This window comes from Mobula hypostoma, chromosome 4 (genome assembly GCF_963921235.1).
Source record: "Mobula hypostoma chromosome 4, sMobHyp1.1, whole genome shotgun sequence".
Lineage (NCBI taxonomy): Eukaryota > Metazoa > Chordata > Chondrichthyes > Myliobatiformes > Myliobatidae > Mobula > Mobula hypostoma.
In genome coordinates, this window is record NC_086100.1 from 204,388,112 (window position 1) to 204,412,964 (window position 24,853).

Here is a 24,853-nt window from a genome sequence, read left to right on the forward strand (position 1 = left end):
GATCTGTGGACATGTACCCCGAGATCCCTCTGCTCCTCCACACTACCAAGTATCCTGCCATTTACTTTGTACTCTGCCTTGGAGTTTGTCCATCCAGAGTGTCCCACCTCACACTTCTCCGGGTTGAACTCCATCTGCCACTTCTCAGCCCACTTCTGCATCCTATCAATGTCTCTCTGCAATCTTCGACAATCCTCTACACTATCTACAACACCACCAACCTTTGTGTCGTCTGCAAACTTGCCAACCCACCCTTTTACCCCCACATCCAGGTCGTTAATAAAAATCACGAAAAGTAGAGGTCCCAGAGCAGATCCTTGTGGGACACCACTAGTCACAATCCTCCAACCTGAATGTACTCCCTCCACCACCACCCTCTGCCTTCTGCAGGCAAGCCAATTCTGAATCCACCTGGCCAAACTTCCCTGGATCCCATGCCTTCTAACTTTCTGAATAAGCCTACTGTGTGGAACCTTGTCAAATTTCCGATGTAGAAGTGTGCAATAAGCTATTAGGAAGTGATCCAAGGCTAGTGACAGAAATTAGTGTACGAGAACACTTTGTATCTGGTGATCATAATGCCATGAGATTCCAAGTAAATACAGAAAGACAGAGGTCCGGACCTCTCTTGAGATTCTAAATTGGAGAGAGGTCTATTTTTATGGTAGTTGCAAGGATTTAACAAGTGTGGATTGGGGGTCGAATGTTTCTACTTCTTTGGGATGTATCTATCAGTCAGCTTCTGAATTGCTCCCAGAAACTCCATCCATTGCTGCTCCATTTTCACTCCTACCAGTTTTCCCTTCCAAACAAGTTTGGCCAGCTTCTCTGTGATAGAAACATGGAGAAGTTCAGGACAGAAACAGGCTATTTGGCCCGCCATGTCAATGCCAAAAAAACCATTTAAACTGTCTAATGCCGGGGTCTCAACCTTTTTTGCACCGCTGACCGGTTTAATATTGACAATATTCTTGCGGCCCGGCCAACCCGGGGGGAGGGAGGGTGTAGGGTTGCCAACTTTCTCACTGTGTTTACCCCGAGAAAGACTACCATGACCATGAAGCCTTGTGCGGGCACCTGTGTGCGCATACATGCTGTGCACATGTGTGTACGTGCCGATTTTTTTCTACAAATTGGTTTTGGCGATTCTGTTCAATGAGACTACACTCTACATACATTATTTGTACTTTATATAGGCTGTGTATTTATCATATCATTCTTGGTTTTACTATATGTTAGTGTTATTTTAGGTTTTATGTGTTATTTGGTATGATTTGGTAGGTTATTTTTTGGGTCTGGAAACGCTCAAAAATTTTTCCCATATAAATTAATGATAATTGCTTCTTTGCTTTACGCCATTTTGGCACGAATGGTTTCATAGGAATGCTGTACCTTAGCGGGGGAAATACGGGACAAGGGCGGTCTCGTGTGGGACAAACCAATTTAGCCCAATATATTGGATGTCCCGGCTAATACAGGACTAGTGGGGGGGGGGGGGGCGGGGAGGTGTTAATCACGACCGGAATATAGGTGATAAGTCAACTATAAGTCACTTATAAGTGGCTAGTACACTCAATTTCATTACTAAAAGGGATTATCTATTGAATTTAATATTAAACACAGTGCATATTTTCCTCGCATGAATACAGTGATAAGTCACTTATAAGTCAATAGCATCATAACATTTTAAGTAATGTTTGGATATTAAACACACAAGGCATGTTTTCCTCGTATGAACATATAAAATCATTGCAACACACCAATATCACTGAATCAGTGGGAGCCCTGGGCTTGTTTTTTTCTGCAACAGGAGGGTCCTATCAAGGGGTGATTGGAGACAGTGATACTCGAACGGGGTTCTTTACGTCTAGCCTGTTCTGCGATTTAGTTTTCGTTGCATTCATTGCAGAGATATGTTGGAAATGGAAGCAACGTTTTCAGTGCTTTTGTGTCTATCTCAGGATATTCAGCCTTGACTTTGATCCGGAATGCCGGCAGAGATGTTATGTCAAACATACTTTTCAGCCCGCCGCCATTTGCAAGCTCGAGGAGTTGATCTTCTTCCCACGCTGACATGGATGACACGTGCGTAATGACCTTGTGTGCGTTCAAGTTCAACAGTGGGCGTGACAGGGAATGAGGAAAGGTGCAGCTGACTCATATCACCAAATCATATCATTTCTTTGTGGCCCGGTAGCATATGCTTTGCGGACCGGTGGTTGGGGACCTCTGGTCTAATGCAATGACCTGCACTGGGACTATCGCCCTCCATACCTCTACCATCCAGGCTCCCAATCAAACTTCTTTTAAATGGTGAAACCGAGCTCATATTCACCACTTGTGCTGGCATCTCATTCCACACTCTCACGGCCATTTCAGTGAAGAGTTTTTCTACATGCTTCCCTTAAATTTACACCTTCCTCACTTAACCCATGACATCCAGTTGTAGTCCAACTTGACATTGGTTTAAAAATCCTGCTTCCATTTACTTTATCTATACTTTCATAACAAATCTATACCTTCTAACAAATCCTCAAAGCAATGTATAATTTCCCGGTTTATGTTTAGAGCCTTTTAAAAAAGTGAAAGACCATTGGCTATTCTCCAATCCTCTGGTACCTCCCCCGACACTAAGGATGATTTAATTATCTCTGCTGGGGGCCCTGACAATTTCTGCATTTGCATCCCATAGGTCTAAGGAAGCATCTTGTCATGCTTGGAGATTTATCCACCCTCATCTGCTTCAGGATAGCAAACATCTCCTCTTCTTTAATCTGTGCAGGGTCCACGATGTTAATGCCGCTTTTTCACACTCCCATAGACCTTGTGTCCATCTCACGATGAAAAAATTATTTAACATCTTCCCCATCTGCTGTGGTTCTGCACGTGGATTGCCATTCCGGTCTTCCAGAGGACCAACTTTGTACCTTACAATCCTTTTGCTTCTAATCTATCTCTAGAATCCCTTTGGAATATCGTTCATCTTTTCTGTGAGGGCAATCTCATGCCTTCTTTTAGCCATCCTGATTTATTTCTTATGTGTTCTCTTGCATTTCTTATACTCCATAAGAACCTGCCTGCCTATCCCTGTATCCCTGTTATGCAATTCAGTTTTGTGTTTCACCGGGGTCTCAATATCTCTTGCAAACCAAGGATCCCTGCAGTTTTTATCTTTACCTTTTATTCTGACAAGCACATACCCACTTTGTACTTTCAAAATTTCGCTTTGAAGGCCTCCCACTTACCAAGCACACCTTTGACATAAAGAGCCTGTCCCAGTCCACAGTTGCCAGATCCTAGTGTCAGAATTCCAGGTGTTGATCCATGCCCTGAACACATCCACCCTTCCTACTCTGCTCCTTGCATTGAAATATACAGGGCTCAGCATATTCACTGCACCATGCTCAATGGTTTTCATTCCTGACTTTAGAACCATAGAACATTACAGCACAGAAACAGGCCTTTTGGCCCTTCTTGGCTGTGCGGAACCATTTTTCTGCCTAGTCCCACTGACCTGCACCTGGACCATATCTCTCCATACACCTCTTATCCAGGTACCTGTCCAAGTTTTTCTTAAATGTTAAAAGTGAACCCGCATTTACCACTTCAACTGGCAGATCATTCCACACTCCCACCACTCACTGTGCGAAAAAGCCCCCCCACCACAATGTTCCCTTTGAACTTCTCCCCCCTCACCCTTAACCCATGTCCTCTGGTTTTTTTCTCCCCTTACCTCAGTGGAAAAAGGCTGCTTGCATTCACTCTATCTATACCCATCATAATTTTATATATCTCTATCAAATCTCCCCTCATTCTTCTACGCTCCAGGGAATAAAGTTCTAACCTATTCAACCTTTCTCTGTAACTGAGTTTCTCAATTCCCGGCAACATTCTTGTAAACCTTCTCTGCACTCTTTCAATCTTATTAATATCCTTCCTGTAATTTGGTGACCAAAACTGCACACAATACTCCAAATTTGGCCTCACCAATGCCTTATACAACTTCACCATAACATTCCAACTCTTATACTCAATACTTTGATTTATAAAGCCAATGTACCAAAAGCTCTCTTTACGACCCTATCTACCTGTGATGCCACTTTTAGGGAATTTTGTATCTGTATTCCCAGATCCCTCTGTTCTACTGCACTCCTCAGTGCCCTACCATTTACCTTGTATGTTCTATCTTGGTTTGTCCTTCCAAAGTGCAATACCTCACACTTGTCTGCAGTAAACACCATTTGCCATTTTTCAGCCCATTTTTCCAGCTGGTCCATATCCCTCTGCAAGCTTTAAAAACCTTCCTCACTGTCCACTACACCTCCAATCTTCGTATCGTCAGCAAATTTGCTGATCCAATTTACCATATTATCATCCAGATCATTGATATAGATGACAAATAACAATGGACCCAGCACTGATCCCTGTGGCACACCACTAGTCACAGGCCTCCACTCGGAGAAGCAATTCTCTACTACCACTCTTTGGCTTCTTCCATTGAGCCAATGTCTAATCCAATTTACCACCTCTCCATGTATACCTAGCGACTGAATTTTCCTAACTAACCTCCCATGCGGGACCTTGTCAAAGGCCTTACTGAAGTCCATGTAGACAACATCCACTGCCTTCCTGGTAACCTCCTCGAAAAACTCTAATACATTTATTAAACATGACCTACCACGCACAAAGCCATGCTGACTCTCCCTAATAAGTCCCTGTCTATCCAAATACTTATAGATCCTATTTCTTAGTACTCCTTCCAATAATTTATCTACTACCGATGTCAAACTTACCAGCCTATAATTTCCTGGATTACTTTTAAAGCCTTTTTAAAACAATGGAACAACATGAGCTATCCTCGAATCCTCCGGCACCTCCCTGTAGATATCGACATTTTAAATATATCTGCCATGGCCACTGCAATTTCAGCACTAGTCTCCTTCAAGGTCCGAGGGAATATCCTGTCAGGTCCGGGGGATTTATCCACTTTAATTTGCCTCAAGATAGCAAGCACCTCCTCCTTTTCAATATATATAGGTTCCATGACCTCACTACTTGTTTGCCTTATTTTCATTGACTCCATGCCAGTTTCCTTAGTAAATACAGATGCAAAAAACCCATTTATGATCTCCCCCATTTCTTTTGGTTCCATTAATAGCCGATTGCTCTGATCTTCAAGAGGACTAATTTTATCCCTTACTATCCTTTTGGTCTTAATATAGCTGTAGAAGCTCTTTGGATTATCCTTCACCTTGACTGCCAAAGCAACCTCATGTCTCCTTTTAGCCCTCCTGATTTCCTTCTTAAGTATTATTTTGCACTTTTTATACTCCTCAAGCACCTTATTTACTCCCTGTTTCCCATACATGTTCTACATCTCTCTCTTCTTTATCAGAGTTCCAATATCCCTTGAGAACCAAGGTTCCTTATTCCTATTCACTTTGCCTTTAATCCTGACAGGAACATACAAGCTCTGCACTCTCAAAATGTCTCCTTTGAAGGCTTCCCACTTACCGATCACATCCTTGCCAGAGAACAACCTGTCCCAATCCACACTTTTTAGATCCTTTCTCATATCTTCAAATTTAGCCTTTTTCCAGTTTAGAACCTCAACCCAAGGATCAGATCTATCATTATCCATGATCGAGTTGAAACTAATGGTGTTATGATCACTGGAACCAAAGTGTTCCCCTACACACACTTCCGTCACCTGTCCGAACTCATTTCCTAATAGGAGATCTAGTATTGCATCGTGTCTAGTTGGTACCTCTATATATTGATTTAGAAAACTTTCTTGAACACATTTTACAAACTCTAACCTGTCTAGACCTTTAACAGTATGGGAGTCCCAATCAATATGTGGAAAATTAAAATCCTCTACGATCACAACTTTATGTTTCCTGCAGTTGTCTGCTATCTCTGCAGATTTGCTTCTCCAATTCTTGCTGACTATTGGGTAGTCTGAGAACTGAACAACATCTGACTCCACAACCCCTCCACTATCTGTTCTGTTATTCAGGCTCCCATTCTCCCTGCAACTTTAGTTTAACCCGCCCCCCTCACCTCCCACCACGCAGCTCGATCACCCGTTTGGCTTTCATCTCCCAGATCAATAAAAAGGAGGTACATACCAGGTACAGGCAGATAGGAACAAATGGGGTACTTATGAAGTACAGGAAATTCAAGTGAACACTTATGAAAGAAATAAAAGAAGGCATGAGGTTGCCCCAGCAGACAAGGTGAAGGAGAATCCTCAGGGCTTCTGCAGATATGTTAAGAGCAAAAAGATTGCAAGGGAAAATAATTAATCCTCTGGAAGATCAGAATGGTAATCCACATGAGGAGACGAAATAGATGGGGGTGATTTTTTTTTTGCATTGTATTTACTCGGACACAGAGTCTATCGAAGTGAGGCAAAGCAGCATCAAATTCATGGACCCTGTTCAGATTACAGAGGTGGAGGTGTTTGCTGCCTTAAGACAAATTACCATGGATAAATCCCCAGGGCCTGACAAGTTGTTCCCTGGGACCCTGCAGAAGACAAGTGCAGAAATTGTCAGGGCACAAGCACAGATATTTAAATCATCCTCAGTGACGGGTGAGGTACTGGAAGATTGGAGGACAGCCAATGTTGGTCCACTGTTCAAGAAAGGCTCTAAAAATAAACGAGAAAATTTTACGTTGGTGAGCTTGACATCAGTAGGGGGAAAGTTATTGGAATGTGTGTGCAGGATCCGGATATATAAATATTTGGATAGATGTGAACTGATTAAGGATAGGCAGCATGGCTTTGTGCATGGTAGGTCATGTCTAGCCAATCTTACAGAGTTTCTCGAGGAAGTTATCAGGAAAATGGATGAAGGCAAGACAGTGGATGTTGTCTACAAGGACTTCAGCAAAGCACTTGACAAAGTCTCATCTGGGAGGTTGGTCAAGAAGGTTCAGTCACTCAGCATTCAAGATGAATGAGACTGGATGAGACACTGTCTTTGGGAGAAGCCAGAGTGTGGTAGCAGATGGTTGCCTCTCTGACTGCAGGCCGGTGACTAGTGGTTGCCACAGGGATCAGTGCTGCATCTGTTGTTGTTTGTCATCTATATCAGTAATCTAGATGATAGGGTGGTGAACTGGATCAGCAAATTTGTGGATGACACCAAGACTGGGGATTTAGCAGACTGCGAGAAGTCTATCATGGCTTGCAGTGTGAACTGGACCAGCTGGAAAAATGGCTTGAGAAATGGAAAATGGAATTTAATGCTGACAAGTGTGAGGTGTTGCACTTTGGTAGGACCTACCAGGCTAGGACTTTCACAATGACTGGTGGGGCATGGAGGAGTGTTGTTGAAGAAAGGGACCTAGGAATGCAGGTCTATAATTCACTGAAAGTGGTGTCACAGTTTGATAGGGATGGAAAGAAAGATTTTGGCACATTGGCCTTCATAAACCAAAGTACTGAGTACAGGAGATGAATGTTATGTTGACTTTGTACAAGACATTGGTGAAGCCTGATTTGGAGTATTCTGTGCAGTTTTGGTCACCAACCTAAAGGAAAGATGTAAAAGAGTTCAGAGAAAATTCACAAGGATGTTGTCAGGTCTGGAAGACTTGGGTTATAAGGAGAGACTGAACAGGTCTGCGCTTTATTCCTTGGAATGTAGAAGATTAAGGGGAAATTTGATAGAGGTACAGGTTTCCCCCGCCATCCAAAGGTACAGCATTCCTATAAAACGGTTCGTAAGCTGAAATGTCGTAAAGCGAAGAAGCAATTACCATTTATTTATATGGGAAAATTTTGTGAGCGTTCGCAGATCCAAAAATAACCTACCAAATCATGCCAAATAACACATAAAAACCTAAAATAACAGTAACACATAGTAAAAGCAGGAATGATATGTTAAATACACAGCCTATATAAAGTAGAAATACTTTTCCACAATCATTGCCTGCACTGTTCTCCGTAGTGAAAATCTCACGCAAGTGCTCACGGCAAAAACACGGCGCAAGCGCTCTCCAGTAACCTTTAAGCTATGAAGCTGCCAAATCATACCAAATAACACATAAAAATACACAGCCTATATAAAGTAGAAATAATGTATGTACAGTGTAGTATCACTTATGGGAATCAGGAAGACAGCTTGCCGAGCACACTGATGATGGTGGGTTAGGCTGAGTCGTCGGAGTTTGGGTGGTGCAGTGGCACCCACCCTCCGGGCAGCGAACTGATACCGATCCACGAAGCATGCACGGGTACAGCAGTAGCCAGGAGGCACACAGCACATCTTTAGGAAAAAAGCCGAAATAAACAAGTTAATTAATTAGGTGCTGCCCGGCACGTAAATGTCGGCCCAGATCAGAGGCAACGCAAGCCCGGGGGTTGGGGTGGTGGGACACTGGGGTGTCATCTCATCATCGATCAGGGCAGGCAAGTCATCTTCTTCTATGTCTGCCTGCCTCGATGTCGAAGGTTGCGGTTTGTCATCTGCTGTGGCTGATGTGGAAGGCTTGCTTGACTGCTGAGCCTCGCGCATTTTTCTATCATACAGTTCCTTGTAAGGACTCAAACCGTCTTGCAAATATGCAACCAACGTACCCTTTCAAAACTAAAGTGGTACTTTATCATTACTCATTCGGTTTCGATTGTTATCCTTTCCTCTTCCAATTGCATCAGCTTTTCATCTATCAGTTCTTGGTCATGGGATGCCAAAACCTCTTCAACGTCATGTTTGTCAACTTCCACAAGCCAAACTCACTTTGTCCTTACTTCGTTCACCACAATCAAAACGCTAAATTATGTCCAGTTTTACGCTAAGTGTAACACCCTTAGAAGCTCTTTTAGGCTTTTCCGATAGCTTAGAACTCATCTTGCTAACGGCTGCTCACAGGCATGTGTTTAAGCAATGCCGGCTAGAATGCTGTTCCGAATCCAGGGGAGAGCGGCTGCTTGGGGTGTGCGCTGATTTTTTTCGCACGCTGACTTTTACGCGCACTGCCTTTTTTCGTAACAGTGAAAACACCTTCTGTTAGTGAAAAAAGGGAACTAATGTAGGTCTTTCGTAACAGTGATGTTTCGTAAAGCGAACGTTGGAAAAGTGGGGAACACCTGTATACCACAATTATGAGGGTTATAAATGGGGTAAATGCGAGCTGGCTTTTACCACTGAGATGGGATGGGACTACAACCATAGGCTATGGCTTAAGGGTGAAAGGTGAAACGTTAAGGGGAACTTCACACAGATGGTCATCTGGGTGTGGAATGAGCAGCCAGCACAAGTGCATGCGAGCTCAGTTTCAACATTTAAGAGGTTCATATATGTACCTGGATTGTAGGGGTATGGGAGTAGAAAGTTTAAATAGTTCAACACAAACTAGATGGGCCAAAGGGCCTGTTTCTGTGTTGTACTTTTCCATGACTCTGTGACAAGAATCTTAAGTAATACTGACATTCACTCGAATTCCTTTTAACAGCTGTGCAGACCAACCATACGTTTGAGTAGGAGATATTTACATGGCATTAAAACTGGCACTTTAAATTAACAGTACACAAAAAAAAAATCCCAGCTGCACGTCAACAAAGGCTATTTGCGTGAGAGTGTTTCAGTTACTGTGGGGCCAGGCACCCATGTAGCTCAGTGGGAACAGAATAATACCACTGGAGAGAGTCAAACTGAGCCAAGTAACAGTTTGGAGATGGAAGAAATGCCCCATTCTTATAGAGACAGGAAGAGCATCAGAGAGTTTGATGGTCATTTCAGATACCAGCACTGTGCCCAGTTACAAGATAATTTCTCTCCCTAACTTGGGTTGAACTGCACTGTACCGTGTGATGCCAGATCACACCCTGACAACTAAAGTGATCTCATCTGAAATGTTGTCCTTCACCCATTGATGGATTTTGTAAATCTTTTTACAGGTTAAAAATGACAAGGAATTTATATGGGAATTCCAATAAAACACACCAGTTTTGCTGTCTCTATCTAGATATTTAAGAAGTGGAGCAAGGGATTCAATCGACCATCCTTCCTGCTCAGACATTGGGAATGGATTCAGTCAGTCATTTCAACTGAAGGTACATCAGCAAGTTCACACTGGGACAAGGCCATTCATCTGTTCTGTGTGTGAGAGGGGATTCAGACTGTCTTCTCACCTGTGGACACAACAATCAGTTCACACTGGCCAGAAGCTGGTCATCTGAATTTGTGGGAAGGGCTTCACTCGGTCATCTCTGAGCTAATGGCTCACCAGCGAGTTCACACCGGGGAGAGGCCGTTCACCTGCTCGGACTGTGGGAAGGGATTCACTTACTCATCTAAGCTGAAGGTACATCAGCGAGTTCACACTGGGGAAAGGCCGTTCACCTGCTCAGTCTGTGGGAAGGGATTCACTCAGTCATCCACCCTACAGAGTCACCAGCGAGTTCACACTGGGGAGAAGCCGTTCACCTGCTCAGACTGTGGGAAGGGATTCACTCAGTCATCCACCCTACAGAGTCACCAGCGAGTTCACACTGGGGAGAGGCCATTCACCTGCCCAGACTGTGGGAAAGGATTCACTTTATTATCTCACCTACAGAGACACCAGTCAGTTCACACTGGAAAGAGACCATTCACCTGCTCAGTCTGTGGGAAGACATTTACTCAGTCATCCCACCTACAGAGTCACCAGCGAGTTCACACTGGGGAAAAGCCATTCACCTGCTTAGACTGTGGGAAGGGATTCACTTGGTCATCTGATCTACTGAGACACCAGCGATTTCACACTGGGGAGAAGCCATTCACCTGCTCAGACTGTGGGAAAGGATTCACTTTATTATCTCACCTACGGAGACACCAGTCAATTCACACCGGGGAGAGGCCGTTCACCTGCTCAGTCTGTGGGAAGACATTTACTCAATCATCCCACCTACAGAGTCACCAGCGTGTTCACACTGGGGAGAGGCCATTCAGCTGCTCAGTCTGTGGGAAGGGATTCACTCAGTCATCCGAACTACAGAGTCACCAGCGAGTTCACACTCAAGAGAAACCGTTCACCTGCTCGGACTGTGGAAAGGGATTCACTCGATCATCCACCCTATTGGCACACCAGTCAGTTCACACTGGGGAGTGGTCATTCACCTGCTGTGAATGTGGGAAGGGATTCACTCGGTCATCTCATCTACTGAAACACCAGCGAGTTCACACTGGGTGGAGGCCGATCACCTGCTCAAACATTGGGAAGAGATTCTCTCAGCCAAATCAACCAAATGTGCATCAGTGAGTTCACACTGGGGAGAGGCCGTTCACCTGCTGTGAATGCGGGGAGGGATTCACTCAGTAATCTAACCTTGTGACATACTACCAGGTTCACACTGGGGGGAAAGTTTCAATAAGCTTCATGCTGGATATTTGTCCATCACCGTTGCTGAATGCAATTTCGAGAGTGACTGTCAGTGCTGAACTCTGCAATTATTACTGCTGCTCACCACGCCCAGTTCTGCACCCTGGTCACTGGGCATGGGAGGAGTTTCTTCTGCAGACTGAAGAAGTCGAGCTGACTGTAGTTCTGTCTGAGATGTTCTTCGCCCCTCAAATCTCTGGGCTGAGGAAGAATGACAATGGTAGTTACCCTCCTTAATCATGACTCATTTCCACATTAAGGGTGATTTTCTCTGCTTCTAAAGGGTTGTTAGAAAGCACCCCTGTCCTCTAAAGTCTGAAAGCAGAATGGGAAACCATCTGTTGGATGTTCCAATGTAGCAGGGTCAGAAACCAGAGGCGGGCCTGCACAGGGCAGAGTTTGGGGCTCCGAACGAAGGTCGGGGTAAGAATGTATGATGAAGAGAAGGAATCAGCAGCGGGGTGTGGCAACAAATGACAGAGTCGCAGCATTTGGAAGCTGATTGACAGAGAAGATCTTTCGGTTGTCTGACTGATGACACAAACAATACCTGCGGTGAGGTGCTCCACTGGTCGAGGAGCGTATGTGTTGGGAATGTTTTTATCTATTGAGGGAGTTGTTCCTGCTTGTTTATCCTGTAATATTATTAATGGCCTCCTAGATTCCTTCAGTATTTTGTGTATGTGTTGCTTCGATTTCCAGCATCCACAGATTTTCTCCTGTTTTTGATAAAAACAAAAGCAAGGTCATATAATATAGCAAGAAAATAGTGGGAAGTTAGAGGATTGGAAAGCTTTTACATAACCAACAGGAGACAACTGAAAAAAACGCAGGAGAGACAAGATGAAAAATTACGGTAAGTGAAATGATAATATCAAGTATCAAAAGTTGTTCAGATATATAAAGAGTAAAAGGGTGCAAGAGTTGATATTGTACCACTGGAAGATGATGTTGGCGAGTTAGTAATGGAACAAAGAAATAGCGGCCAAATGTAGTAAGTATTTTGTGTCATTCTTCACTGTGTAAGACACCAGCAGTATAAGACCATAAGACATAGAAGCAGAATTAGGCCATTCAGCCCCATTGAGTCTGCACTGCCGTTCTGTCATGTCTGATCCCGTTTCTCACTCAACCCCATGCACCTGCCTCCTTGGCATATCCTGTAATGCCCTGACTGATCAGCAAACTATTAGCTTCTGCTTTAAATGTACCCACAGACTGGGCCCCCACTGCCGTCTGTGTTATAGAATTCCACAGATTCACTGCTCTCTGACTAAATAAAATCTTCCTTAACTACTCTAAAAGGTCGCTCCTCAGTTTTGAGGCTGTGCCCTCTGTTATGGCTACCCCACCATACGAAAAGTCCTCTCCTCATCCACCCTATCTAGACCTTTCCACATTCGGTGAGTTTCAGTGAGATTTACCCCCCACTACCTGCATTTATTAAACGTAGGTCAGTGCAGGAGTACAGGCCCAAGGCTGGCAAACACTCCTCATATCTTAACCCCTTCATTCCCGGAATCATCTTCTTGAGCATCCTCTGGATTCTCTCCAATGACAACATACCTTTTCTGAGATATGGGCCACAAATACTCAAAGTGAGGCCTAAGTAGTGTCTTAAAAAGTATCAGCATTATCTCCTTGCTTATATATTCTACTTCACTTTAAATAAATGCCAGCCTTGCATTTGCCTTCTTTACCACAGACTCAACCTGTAAATTAACCTTCTGGGAGTCTTCCCCAAGGACTCATATTTCCTTCTGTACTTCTGTTGTTTGAACCTTCTCCTCAATCAGATAATAGTTCATATCGTTACTTTTGCCAAAATGCATTATCGTACATTTCCCAATATTGTATTCCATCTGCCACTTTTTTGCCCATTCTTCAAATTTGTCTGTGTCCTGTTGCAATCACATTGCTTCCTCAGCACTACCAACGCCTCCAGCTATCTTTGTATCATCCACAAACCTTGCCACAAAGCCATCAGTTCCATTTTCCAAATCATTGACAAACAATGTGAAGAGTAGCGGACGGAACACTGACTCCTGAAGACCATGAGTCACTGCTGGTGTTACGTAACCAGCAACAGTGAATATCAGTCAAGACAGGTTATATAAAAACAACCAAACATTTACTAAACACGGATAAACAATAAAAAAAAATGAAAACCTTAACCGGGAGTTAACCGCTATGCAGCGGTTCAACAAATTGTCACTCGGCACTGGTTCTGAAAGCGTTAAATGCTTAAACAGTTCTTAAAGTGGTGAAGTCAGATATGGTTCTTAAAATGGTAAATTCGAAAGTCCAACAGATTTATACATTCAATTGGGAGAGACTTCTCTGGAGAAGGATTTCTTCATAGACTCGACTTTCCTGCTGGTTCTGCCCACAGGATTCACAATGCAGGAAATAAACAGTTTAAAACAAATGACCTTAAATTCTTCTGGAGAGCAAATCCCGCATGAACTCCTTCCTCTTTTGGCAAGAGTTATCTCGATGCAGGTCACTACTCCTTCAACGAAGACTCAATAAGGTCGATCCTTTGTTAAATTGCCGAACGATGCCAACTCCTCTCAATCCTTCGGGTCCTGTACTTCGATGAAGTCTTCACTCTCCCGTACCACTGCTGGAATAAGGTACATCAACACATCCAGCAAAAATTTCCAGTCCAGCACTATTGTGCCTTGCAACAGAATGAAACTGCGTCAAAAACAAATACGCATCAGAAAGGGAGAGACAGACATTCTAGCTGGAAATCTAAGAACTAAAAACTAACTGCGTCATCTGGGGTCTTCCCTTATATACCCGTGGTGCACATGTCATCACGTGACCTCATCGGCGGGCAAACTACATCAGGTGACCTCCAAAAGACCATTACATCATTCTCACACACAAAAAAAATCACAGATCTCCTTGAAGCATGTAACACTAGCCATCCAGAAAAGGCTCCTTTTATTTCCACTTCCTGCTTCTTGGCTGTCAGCCATTCCTCTATCCATGCCAGTATTTCTTCTGATTTTGATCCTGTTGAACAGTGTCATGTGTGACGCCTTATCAGATGCCTTCCGAAAATCTAATTAAATTACATCCACTGCCTCTCGTTTGTCCATCCTGGTTATTACTTCCTCGAAGAACTTTAACAGATTTGTCAGGCAAGTTTTCCCTGTACAGAAGCTATGCTGGCTTTGATTTATTTTATCATTAGTCTTCTAGTACCCCCAAACCTCATCTGTTATAATAGACTCCTAATGTGTTGGTTGTCAGTGGTGGGGGGGGAGGGGTGGTCATGTGATTATTAGCCCAGCCATTAAACCAATAGATCTCGAGCACAGCAGCACGTGGGTGACGTAAGCCACCGTGCACATGAGGGCAGATCCCGGTGTGGGGAACCCATGAATGACGTCAGGCGCGGGGGGGGGTGCGACGTCACCTGTGGGGGAGCGCTTGTATTTAAAAGCACCTTAGTGGACGTTTCTTATGATTTCAGTGGGACAACAACATGAATCACGGGTTTCATCACTGAATCCAGTGTTGTGAGATGTAAAGTCCCCTGTTTTGTGTCCAGCTGTGCCGTATTGTTGGTGGAGTGGGCAGCGTGGTGTTTGTCTCGACTTGGGTCACAACACCAGAATTGGCAGCGGGGTCCACACACAGTGTATTAGTCAACAGAAAACATCTCGTCCCTGCAGTCTTCGTCTCCTGGTAAACTCAACACCGTGACAGTGTGGTCCATATGAACCCCTTCCTCACCCACCCCATTTTTATTCAGATATGTCCGCCCTTCCTTCTCCGTCCTGAAGGAGGGTTCAACTGGAAACGTCGACAGTTGACTCTCTTCGGTAGATGCTGCCTGACCTACTGAGTTCCGCCAGCATTTTGTTTGTGTTGCTTTGGATTTCCAGCATCTGCTGACTTTGTCGTGTTTGTGATTTACCTCTGCGTTGCTCCGCCGGCCTCCGGCCACTGGTAACTCTGTAGAAACCTCCGGACACTGGTGGCACTGCAGGGAGCTCCGACACCATTGGCGATGGGCAGACCTCCAGCCACCGGTAGTGCTGCGGAGAACCCCCTGCTAAACGCAGGCGTGATGCCGACTGCAGCTGTTGCCGGTGGTTCTCCAGTTCAGGTGGCGGTGAGGAAGGGTTTGATCCCGGGATTGTGTAAATCGGGGGTATACTGCAGTGGGAAAAGCCCGGGGCTGAGTTCTGCCAGACGGTGGTAGTCTCCGGGCTGTCCGCTCCCGCAGCCCCGATTTTAGCTTTGCGCCCGAGCCCGGGCTGTGGGATCAATTAGTTGTGGTTCCCAAGCTGGGAGGGGTTTGGGGTGAAGGGGATCTGTCTGTGTGTGGGTACAGGTTACAGGTGGACGTGTGGGTGTGGGGTGAGTGGAGGGAACGGTGTGGGACCCTAGGCCTGAAGTAGCGGGGTGGGGGTGGTGGTCTGTTGTGAGAAAGTGGGATGATCGGACCTTCCATGACCCGGGTCAAATAAGGTTGTAAACAGGGGAGGATCTGCTCCATTGTATCGGACGCTCGGGTATCCTTTCATTGAGCAACAATTCTCTGTTCATATTAATTACTGTCTAATCTTGCAGTTAAGATTGTGTTTGTTACAAAGCCCCAGAGCCTGGGAAGAGCTGTCACCGCCATGGGCTGTTGGTGCAGGCTGGGTTGGCGGTGGGGTGTCAGTGACCTCTGCCTCAGAGAAGGGCACGGGTTTGTACAGTGTTGAGAGATATCAATGTCCTTAGAGTGGTTTCAGATCTGGTGGCAATCTGGAGTTTACAAGGGAAAAGGGAAAAAAGAAGCGGCTTGTGAGAGAGAGTTTTCAACAGGGACTCATGGTCAGTGGTGGAGGGAGACAGGACCTAACTGACAGATCATATTAATTGTATTTTTTGATATATATAATCTCACAGATGGTGACTGAGGAAGAGGCTTGTTGAGGGAGGATACCCCGAGGTGAGCTAGTCAGACCCGGTATCAGGAGAGTGACAGTGATGTGATTTTTTGTGTCACAGCTACAAACAGTCATCTCAAGTGACTTGTGTGGAGATGCAGCTTCCCTGGAGGTAGACGAAACAGGACACACCAACAGGTGGAACCAACTGTGGGAAGACATGGTTTGTCAGGACTGATGATGACCGATGACGAACTGAATGTACCACTATCTTAAGACTGAATCAGAAAACTATTCTGAGGGCACATGAAATGTCAGAAACTGGGGAGATGTGATCACACGTGCAGAGGGCAGGGGTTGTGTCTCCATTAGACCCTCAGTGAGGTAGTTCAAGTTACAATGTGCCGGGATAGAGGCACAGAGTTTTGTGCCGGATTGAATCACTGATTCTGACACAGTGAGAGGGTTAGTTTCACTGTAAGGGAGCAACATTAGAGGAAGAGGACACAGGAACTTCATCAATTGTCAGTTGTTTAGCAGAAGTGACCAATCTGTATGTTACCTTGACAGAAACAGATATTCACAGTGGTGACAAAAGGGTGCAGTCTGGTTTATTTCAGGTTGGAGAAGGTTGTAGAGTTTTGAAATCAATGCCTTGCAGTGCCACCATCATTAATTTAGCATGTCCGGAGTGGTGGATCACACAGCTCTGAAACAGGCCTTTGGCCGGCCATACCTGTACTGACCATCCGTTCACTGTCTACAGTGGTCCCATTTATCAGCACTTGGTTCATAGCCGACTGTATCTGGGCAGTTTCAATGCTCATCCACTTTGTAAATGTTGTGAAGGGACCTGCCTTCACCACCACTTCAGGCAGTGTTTTCCAAATTTCAACTGCCCTCTGAGTGAAAAATCTCTTCCTCAGATCCCTCTAAACCTCTTTGCCCCCTGCTTAAGTCTATGACTTCTGATGTGTGATACCTCTGTCCCAGGATCGTGGCCTATATGTGCATTAGTGAAGCCTTTGATAAAGTGCAAAATGATAAGATTCTGTGGAAAACTAGATCACATGGGATCCAGCGAGAGCTGGCTAACTGGATGCACAGTTGTCTTCATGGTAGGAAGCAGAGAGTGATGTTCCCTAGGGATACATCCATTGCTACTTGTCATCTATATCAATAACTTGGTTGAGAATGTACAGGGGATGAGTAGCAACTTTGCAGTAAGCAAGTTCGAACAATTACTTTCATTCAAAGATAAGTATAAACACTCCCCTCTGTTTCCCTCTCCCACTTGACCTCTTCCTACCCCTACGGTTTGTTCCTCTCCCATACCTTCCGCCTTTCCAGCTGCCTTCCCTCTGCACACAGTCTTCCCCCTGAATGCTCAGAGGTCATAGGTTAAGAGTGAGAGGTGAACTGCTTTAGGGGAACCTGAAAGGTGAGCCCCTTCTCTCAGAGGTTAGTGAGGGTGTGGAAGGAGCTGCCATTGGAACTGGTAGATGCAGGTTTAATTTCAACAATTAATAGAAATTCTGATCAGTACAGAATGGGAGGTGGACGGAAGGCTATGATGCAGACAGTTGGGACGAGGCATAGAAATCAGTTTGGCATGGACTAGATAGCTGAAGGGCCTGTTTCTCTGTTTTTGTTGTCTGTTGCTCTAATAATATCCCGATTTGTAATTTTCACAGTCAGTGCTTTGCTGTGTATCCTCCTGTTAAGTCTCAGGCTTGTTCAACTCACTTTTGGCCAGGGGAGCAGCCTTCAGCCCTGCCAAACTGGGTAATCAAGTTTGTGTGGATGCTGAGTGATGTACCCCACCCCGCCAAATAACAGACAATACACCATATGCGATTAAATGATTACACTTTATAGAACTTACTGGAACAATGTAATTAATAGAGATAAAATATAAAAGGAAAGTAAAAGGTGCCAAACTTATCAAAGTTCAACCACTTCATGCACAACCATTGGAGTTCAAGTAACAGAGTTTTCTTTCCACCATTCGGTCCCTCTGACCATGGTGGTCGACCAGACACTCCACCCGAGTCTGTCTTCATCTCCTCTCCTCGCCGAAGACCCTGGGCCTCGGACTCCCACTGGGAGTCCGACCCGTCGGCCAGCTTACAGCATCGCGTCTCCTCTCTCGTCCCCATTGTGCCTTCTCCCCAAAAACCCGCGAAACAATAGCTTACAGACACACAAGAAAGAATAACATCTATCCTAATTGGTTCGTTCACTCTCTTATCAATAATATAACCCAAACAAGCAGAGAGAGAACTCCTTACATTGCAGTTATTATTACAGAAAAGCCATTTTGATTATAACATAACAAAGAAGCTATTTTATTAGCCTTTGCAGTAACATAAAAGAAAAAACTCCTTACACTCTTCCCCCACCAAATAAAGTCATGTCCTCATGACTTCTAAATAACACGCCAACCCTTCCTGCAGACACAAAAACCCCAATCCAGGTACAAACAGTCACATGGCTCCCCAAACAGTAGACCTTAGGTCCTGATCCACCGGCACTACGTAGGCCAACCTATCTGGGAGTTTCCTAATCCTCCGAGATCTCCGTACCCCCTCACCTAAACCCTTAAGGCTCAGACACTACTGGAGATACCTTGGGTCTGCTTGCAAACTCCTCTCTCAATCTCTCACTCATGCTCCCACTGCAACTCGAAGTTCCCTGTCCCGTGTCCAGGGCCCCGCTTCTTTTCCTTCCTGATCCTGCTGTAATCGAGGCTGCCCACAGCTAGCCCTCCCCACTACCCCTGACTCAGTGGAAGAGGGCCAAAAGTCTTTTCCTCAATCAAGGGGGAAGTTAGCGAAAGGCAGCATGTACCACACATCCAGCACATCATCCTTCAAATCCGTATTCTTCCTCATTCCCTCAATCAGTAGCTGCTGTTTGATTTTCTCCAAACTGAAGCACTTAGCCCGGGCTGCCTCTGCAGCCCCTTCAGCATCCTGCAGTCGAGATGTCAGCTTCTTCACTGACTCCTCCAATTCTCGCCCCAGTCTCAGCAGTCCTGCCCCACGCTTCATGTCCATCTCCACCCGGGACGCAATTACACCACCGGCTTCTTCCAATCTGTTCTGGGTCAATTTCTGCAGATCCTTTCGAAGGTTGGTCATTGTTTCGTCTCTCTGGATTAATTCATCAGTACATGACCGCAGTTTCGGCTCAGAATTCCATTTCTCCTTGTCCACTTTGACGAGCGTGAACTCCAAGTCTTCAATGGTTGTCCTGAGCTCCGGCACTCGCCTCACATCATGGTCCCCCAAGGTGAATCCAAACCCTGGACGACCATCCACATACGCCAAAACTCCACTGTGGGATGGCCACAGATAGGAAAAAACAGAGATTGAATAGACCTGCGAGTTAATCTCAACACATAGAGGTAGTGAGCACCTGGAATGAGCTGTTCAGTGTTTGCATTGTTGGTTATCTACCTCGGGTTCAGTATTCTCACCGTGTTTGGAAATTCCCTCTCACTGCCGTCTGTCTGTGAGCAGCTGGAAATTAAAGAAACACTCAAGATGCTGGAGACCTGAAATCAGATCAGAAATTGTTTGAAGCTATTCCGACACAGGGTGTTGGAGCTGAAACATTAACTTTGTTCCTCTCCAGAGATATTCTTTATCTGTTGAGTGCTTCTTGTATTTGCAGTTTTTTGGAACATTTCTTTGGAATGATTTAAGTCTCCTGGGAAATGGACTTGTGTAGGACACACAATGTAATTCATTCTCTTACAGCACAGAAACAGGACTTTTGGCCCATCTAGTCTGTGCCATTTTCTGCCTGGAACCATCCACGTGCACCCAGACTAGAGATGTCAATACCTCCCTCATGCATGTACCCATACAAACTTCTCTTCAAAGCTGCAATTGAACCTGCATCACCTCCTGAGTGAAGTAAAAATCACAGCGAACAGGGTTGTCAGAACAGATCGGTTGAGAACACTTCCAGAGAGAATACACTCACTCTACCACCACCCTCTGCCTTCTCTGTCAGGTCATTTCGGTGTCCACAAAGCCAAGTTCCCCTGGATCTATGTTTCCTGACACCATGACCTGGCCTAATTTGGGGAACGTTATCAAAATTCTTACTCAAATCCAGTTGGTGCTTCTGAATGAATTTCAATAAATACTCCCGAATACCTGAAGTGAAGTGAACAGAGAAGAGATAAGCACAGAATATGTGAAAAAGACCGAAAAAATGAAGTTCCATTGGGACAAAGAAATTGAAATTCCTGTGTGTGTGTGTATCTGTGTGTGTGTTATCCTGTGAACGTCTGTAATTTTGTGAGGGAGAAATGAACAGGAAAATAGATGGAAGATAGAAATATAGATTATGGAGAGAAGCGCAGACAGACAGAGATATTTCCCCATCGCAGGAAAACTTATTGCTGTAATATGAGAGAATTAAAGAGGTCGGTGTGGACAGAAACGCCGGCGTGGACATCGTAGACCTCACTTTACACATCGATGCTGTGAAACTCCATAGACAAGGTGAAGCTAACTGCTCGCTTGCATGAGCAGAATATGTTGATTGCGGAGTGTCATTGGTAGGTAAGGACAAGAGGAACTCTTATCGCTATTGCTCCACTGTCCGCTCTTACCAGATTGCTTTCTCTCCAGCCCCTTACCTTTCATACACACCTGGCTTCATCTATCACTTTTTCCCTCCCCACGACATATTTTTCTGGCGTCTTCTCCCTAACCCTCCAGAACTGATGAAAGATCTCGGCCGAATTCGTCGACTATTGATTCATTTCATAAATGCTGCTCCACCTGCTGAGTTCCTCCAGCATCTTGTGTGTGTTGCTTTGGATTTTCATCATCTGCAGAAATCCACATGTTTAAGATATGGAAATGTATATAGTTTTGAAAATTTGAAATGGATGAAGATGCACGGACGAGTGAATCCATAAGACCATCAGATATATGAGCAGAAGTAGGACATTCGTCCCATCGAGTCTGCTCTGCCATTCAATCATGGGCTGATCCAATTCTTCCAGTCATCTCCACGCTTCTGCTTTCACCACATACCCTTTGATGCCCTGGCTAATCAAGAACCTATCTATCTCTGTTTAAAATACACCCAATGACTTGGCCTCCACACTACCAAGTACCCTGCCATTTACTTTGTACTCTGCCTTGGAGTCTGTCCTTCCAAAGTGTACCACCTCACACTTCCCCGGGTTGAACTCCATCTGCCACTTCTCAGCTCACTTCTGCGTCCTATCAATGTCGCTCTGCAATCTTTGACAATCCTCTACTCTATCTACAACACCACCAACCTTTGTGTCGTCTGCCAACTTGCCAACCCACCCTTCTACCCCCACATCCAGGTCGTTAATAAAAATCACGAAAAGTAGAGGTCCCAGAACAGATCCTTGTGGGACATCACTAGTCACAATCCTCCAATCTGAATGTACTCCCTCCACCACCACCCTCTGCCTTCTGCAGGCAAGCCAATTCTGAATCCACCTGGCCAAACTTCCCTGGATCCTATGCCTTGACTTTCTGAATAAACCTACCGTGTGGAACCTTGTCAAATGCCTTACTAAAATCCATATAGATCACATCCACTGCACTACCCTCATCTATATGCCTGGTCACCTCCTCAAAGAACTCTATCAGGCTTGTTAGACATGATCTGCCCTTCACAAAGCCATGGTGACTGTCTCTGATCAGACCATAATCCTCTAAATGCCCATAGATCCTATCTCTAAGAATCTTTTCCAACAGCTTTCCCACCACAGACGTAAGTCTCACTGGTCTATAATTACCCGGACTATCCCTACTACCTTTTTTGAACAAGGGGACAACATTCGCCTCCCTCCAATCCCCTGGTACAATTCCCGTAGACAACGAGGACATCAAGATCTTGGCCAGAGGCTCAGCAATCTCTTCCCTTGCCTCGTAGAGCAGCCTGGGGAATATTCTGTCAGGCCCTGGGACTTATCTGTCCTAATGTATTTTAACAACTCCAACACCTCCTCTCCCTTAATATCAACATGCTCCAGAACGTCAAACTCACTCATATTATCCTCACCATCATCAAGTTCCCTCTCATTGGTGAATACCGAGGAGAAGTATTCATTGAGGACCTCACTCACTTCCACAGCCTCCAGGCACATCTTCCCACATTTATCTCTAATCGGTCCTACCTTCACTCCTGTCATCCCTTTTTTTCTTCACATAATTGAAGAATGCCTTGGGGTTTTCCTTCACCGTACTCACCAAGGCCTTCTCATGCCCCCTTCTTGCTCCTCTCAGCACCTTCTTAACCTCCTTTCTTGCTTCCCTATATTCCTCAATAGTCCCATGTGATCCTTGCTTCCTAAACCTCATGTATGCTGCCTTCTTCCACCTGACTAGATTTTCCACCTCACTTGTCACCCATAGTTCCTTCACCCTACCATTCTTTATCTTCCTCACCAGGACAAATTTATCCCTAACATCCCGCAAGAGATCTCTAAACATCTACCAGATGTCCATAGTACATTTCCCTGCAAAAACATCATCCCAATTCACACCCGCAAGTTCTGGCCTTATAGCCTCATAATTTGCCCTTCCCCAATTAAAAATTTTCCTGTCCTCTCTGATTTTATCCTTTTCCATGATAATTCTAAAGGCCAGGGAGCGGTGGTCACTGTCCCCCAGATGCTCACCCACTGAGAGATCTGTGACCTGACCTGGTTCATTACCTAGTACAAGATCTAGTATGGCATTCCCCCTAATCTGCCTGTCCACATGCTGTGACAGGAATCCATCCCGGACATACTTAACAAACTCTGCCCCATCTAAACCCTTGGAACTAATTAGGTGCCAATCAATAGTAGGGAAGTTAAAGTCACCCATGATAACAACCCTGTTATTTTTGCACCTTTCCAAAATCTGCCTTCCAATCTGCTCCTCTGTATCTCTGCTGCTACCAGGGGGCCTATAGAATACCCCCAATAGAGTAACTGCTCCCTTCCTGTTCCTGACTTCCATCCATACTGACTCAAAAGAGGATCCTGCTCCATTACCCACCCTTTCTATAGCTGTAATAGTATCCCTGACCAGTAATGCCACCCCTCCTCCCCTTTTACCGCCCTCTCTATCCCTTTTAAAGCACTGAAATCCAGGAATATTGAGAATCCATTCCTGCCCTGCTGCCAGCCAAATCTCTGTAATGGCCACTACATCATAATTCCATGTAAGCTCTCAATTCATCACCTTTGTTCCTGATGCTTCTTGCATTGAGGTACACACACTTCAGGCCTTCTACCTTACTACCTTTACACTGTTTATTCTGCTTCTCTTTCCTCAAAGCCTCTTTACATGTTAGATCTGGCTTTACTCCATGCACTTCTTTCACTGCTCTATTGCTCCGGGTCCCATCCCCTTTACAAATTAGTTTAAACCCTCCCGAACCATACTAGCAAGCCTCCCTGCAAGGATTGTGCTCCCCGTCGAGTTCAGGTGCAACCCTTCCAATCTGTACAGATCCCACTTTCCCCAAAAGAGATCCCAATGATCCAAACATCTAAAACCCTGCTCCCTGCACCAACTCCTCAGCCACGTATTCAACTGCCATCTCCTCCAATTCTTACCATCACTGTCACGTAGCACTGGCAGCAACCCTGAGAACGCCACACTTGAGGTCCTGTTCTTCAGCCTTCTGCATAGTTCTGGAAACTCACATTTCAGGACCTCATCCCTCTTCCTGCCTATGTCGTTGGTACCAACATGTATCACGACTTCTGGTTGCTTCCCCTCTCCTACCAGGATGTCGTGCACCTGGTCAGACACATCCCGGACCCTGGTACCCGGGAGGCAACAAACCATGCGGGTGTCCTTCTCATGTCCACAAAATCTCCTGTCTGCTCCCCTGACTGTAGAGTCTCCAATGACGACAGCTCTCCTCTTCTCCGTCTCACCCTTCTGCACCACCGGGTCAGACTCAGTGCCGGAGTCCCTGCCACCGTGGCTCACACCTGGTCGGTCGACCACGCCAACAGTATCCAAGACGGTAAACTTATTATTCAGGGGAATGGCTACAGGGGTGCTCTGCACTACCTGTCTGCTCACCTTCGCTTTCCCCCCTCTGACTGTCACCCAACGACCTGCTTCCAACAGCCTCGGTATGACCACCTCCCTGCAGCTTTCATCTATGACTGCCTCAGTCTCCCTTATGAGTCGAAGGTCATCCAGCTGCTGCTCTAGATTCCGTACATGGTCTTCCAGACCGCCGAGCCGTATGCACTTCTGGCAGATGTGATCTAGATGATGGGGTGTTAAATTGGATTAGTAAGTATGCAGATGATATTAAGATAGGTGGAGATGTGGATAATGAAGCAGGTTTTCAAAGCTTGCAGAGAGATTTAGACCACTTCGAAGAGTGGGCTGAAAGATAGCAGACTGAGTTTAATGCTGATAAATGTGAGGTGCTACATTTTGGTAGGACTAATCAAAATAGGACATAGATGGTAAATGGTAGGGCATTGAAGAATGCAGTAAAACAGAGGGATCTCGTAATAATGGTGCGTAGTTCCCTGAAGGTGGAATCGCATGTGGATA

The 24,853-nt window shown here is 45.2% G+C and overlaps 2 protein-coding genes across 7 annotated transcripts in view; both read left to right on the plus strand.

Annotated features, from left to right (window-relative positions):
• The window catches only part of LOC134345914 (oocyte zinc finger protein XlCOF6-like), a 30,263-nt gene extending 15,667 nt beyond the window's left edge, over positions 1 to 14,596 (plus strand). For 3 of the 6 annotated variants that reach the window (XM_063047257.1, XM_063047262.1, XM_063047258.1), the window contains one exon: positions 9,911 to 14,596. In XM_063047257.1, coding sequence (XP_062903327.1) covers positions 10,231 to 11,253 — 1,023 coding nt within the window. In that variant the 5' untranslated portion in view covers positions 9,911 to 10,230 and the 3' untranslated portion in view covers positions 11,254 to 14,596. Of the gene's footprint in view, positions 1 to 1,961; positions 2,086 to 9,910 lie in introns of all 6 variants that reach the window. The other 3 variants (XM_063047259.1, XM_063047260.1, XM_063047263.1) reach the window with 2 other exon arrangements.
• LOC134345915 (zinc finger protein 239-like) overlaps positions 11,912 to 24,853 on the plus strand; it is a 44,968-nt gene continuing 32,026 nt past the window's right edge. The window contains exon 1 of the mRNA XM_063047266.1: positions 11,912 to 11,928. The gene's annotated coding sequence lies outside the window, so the exon portion shown is untranslated. The remainder of the gene's footprint in view (positions 11,929 to 24,853) is intronic.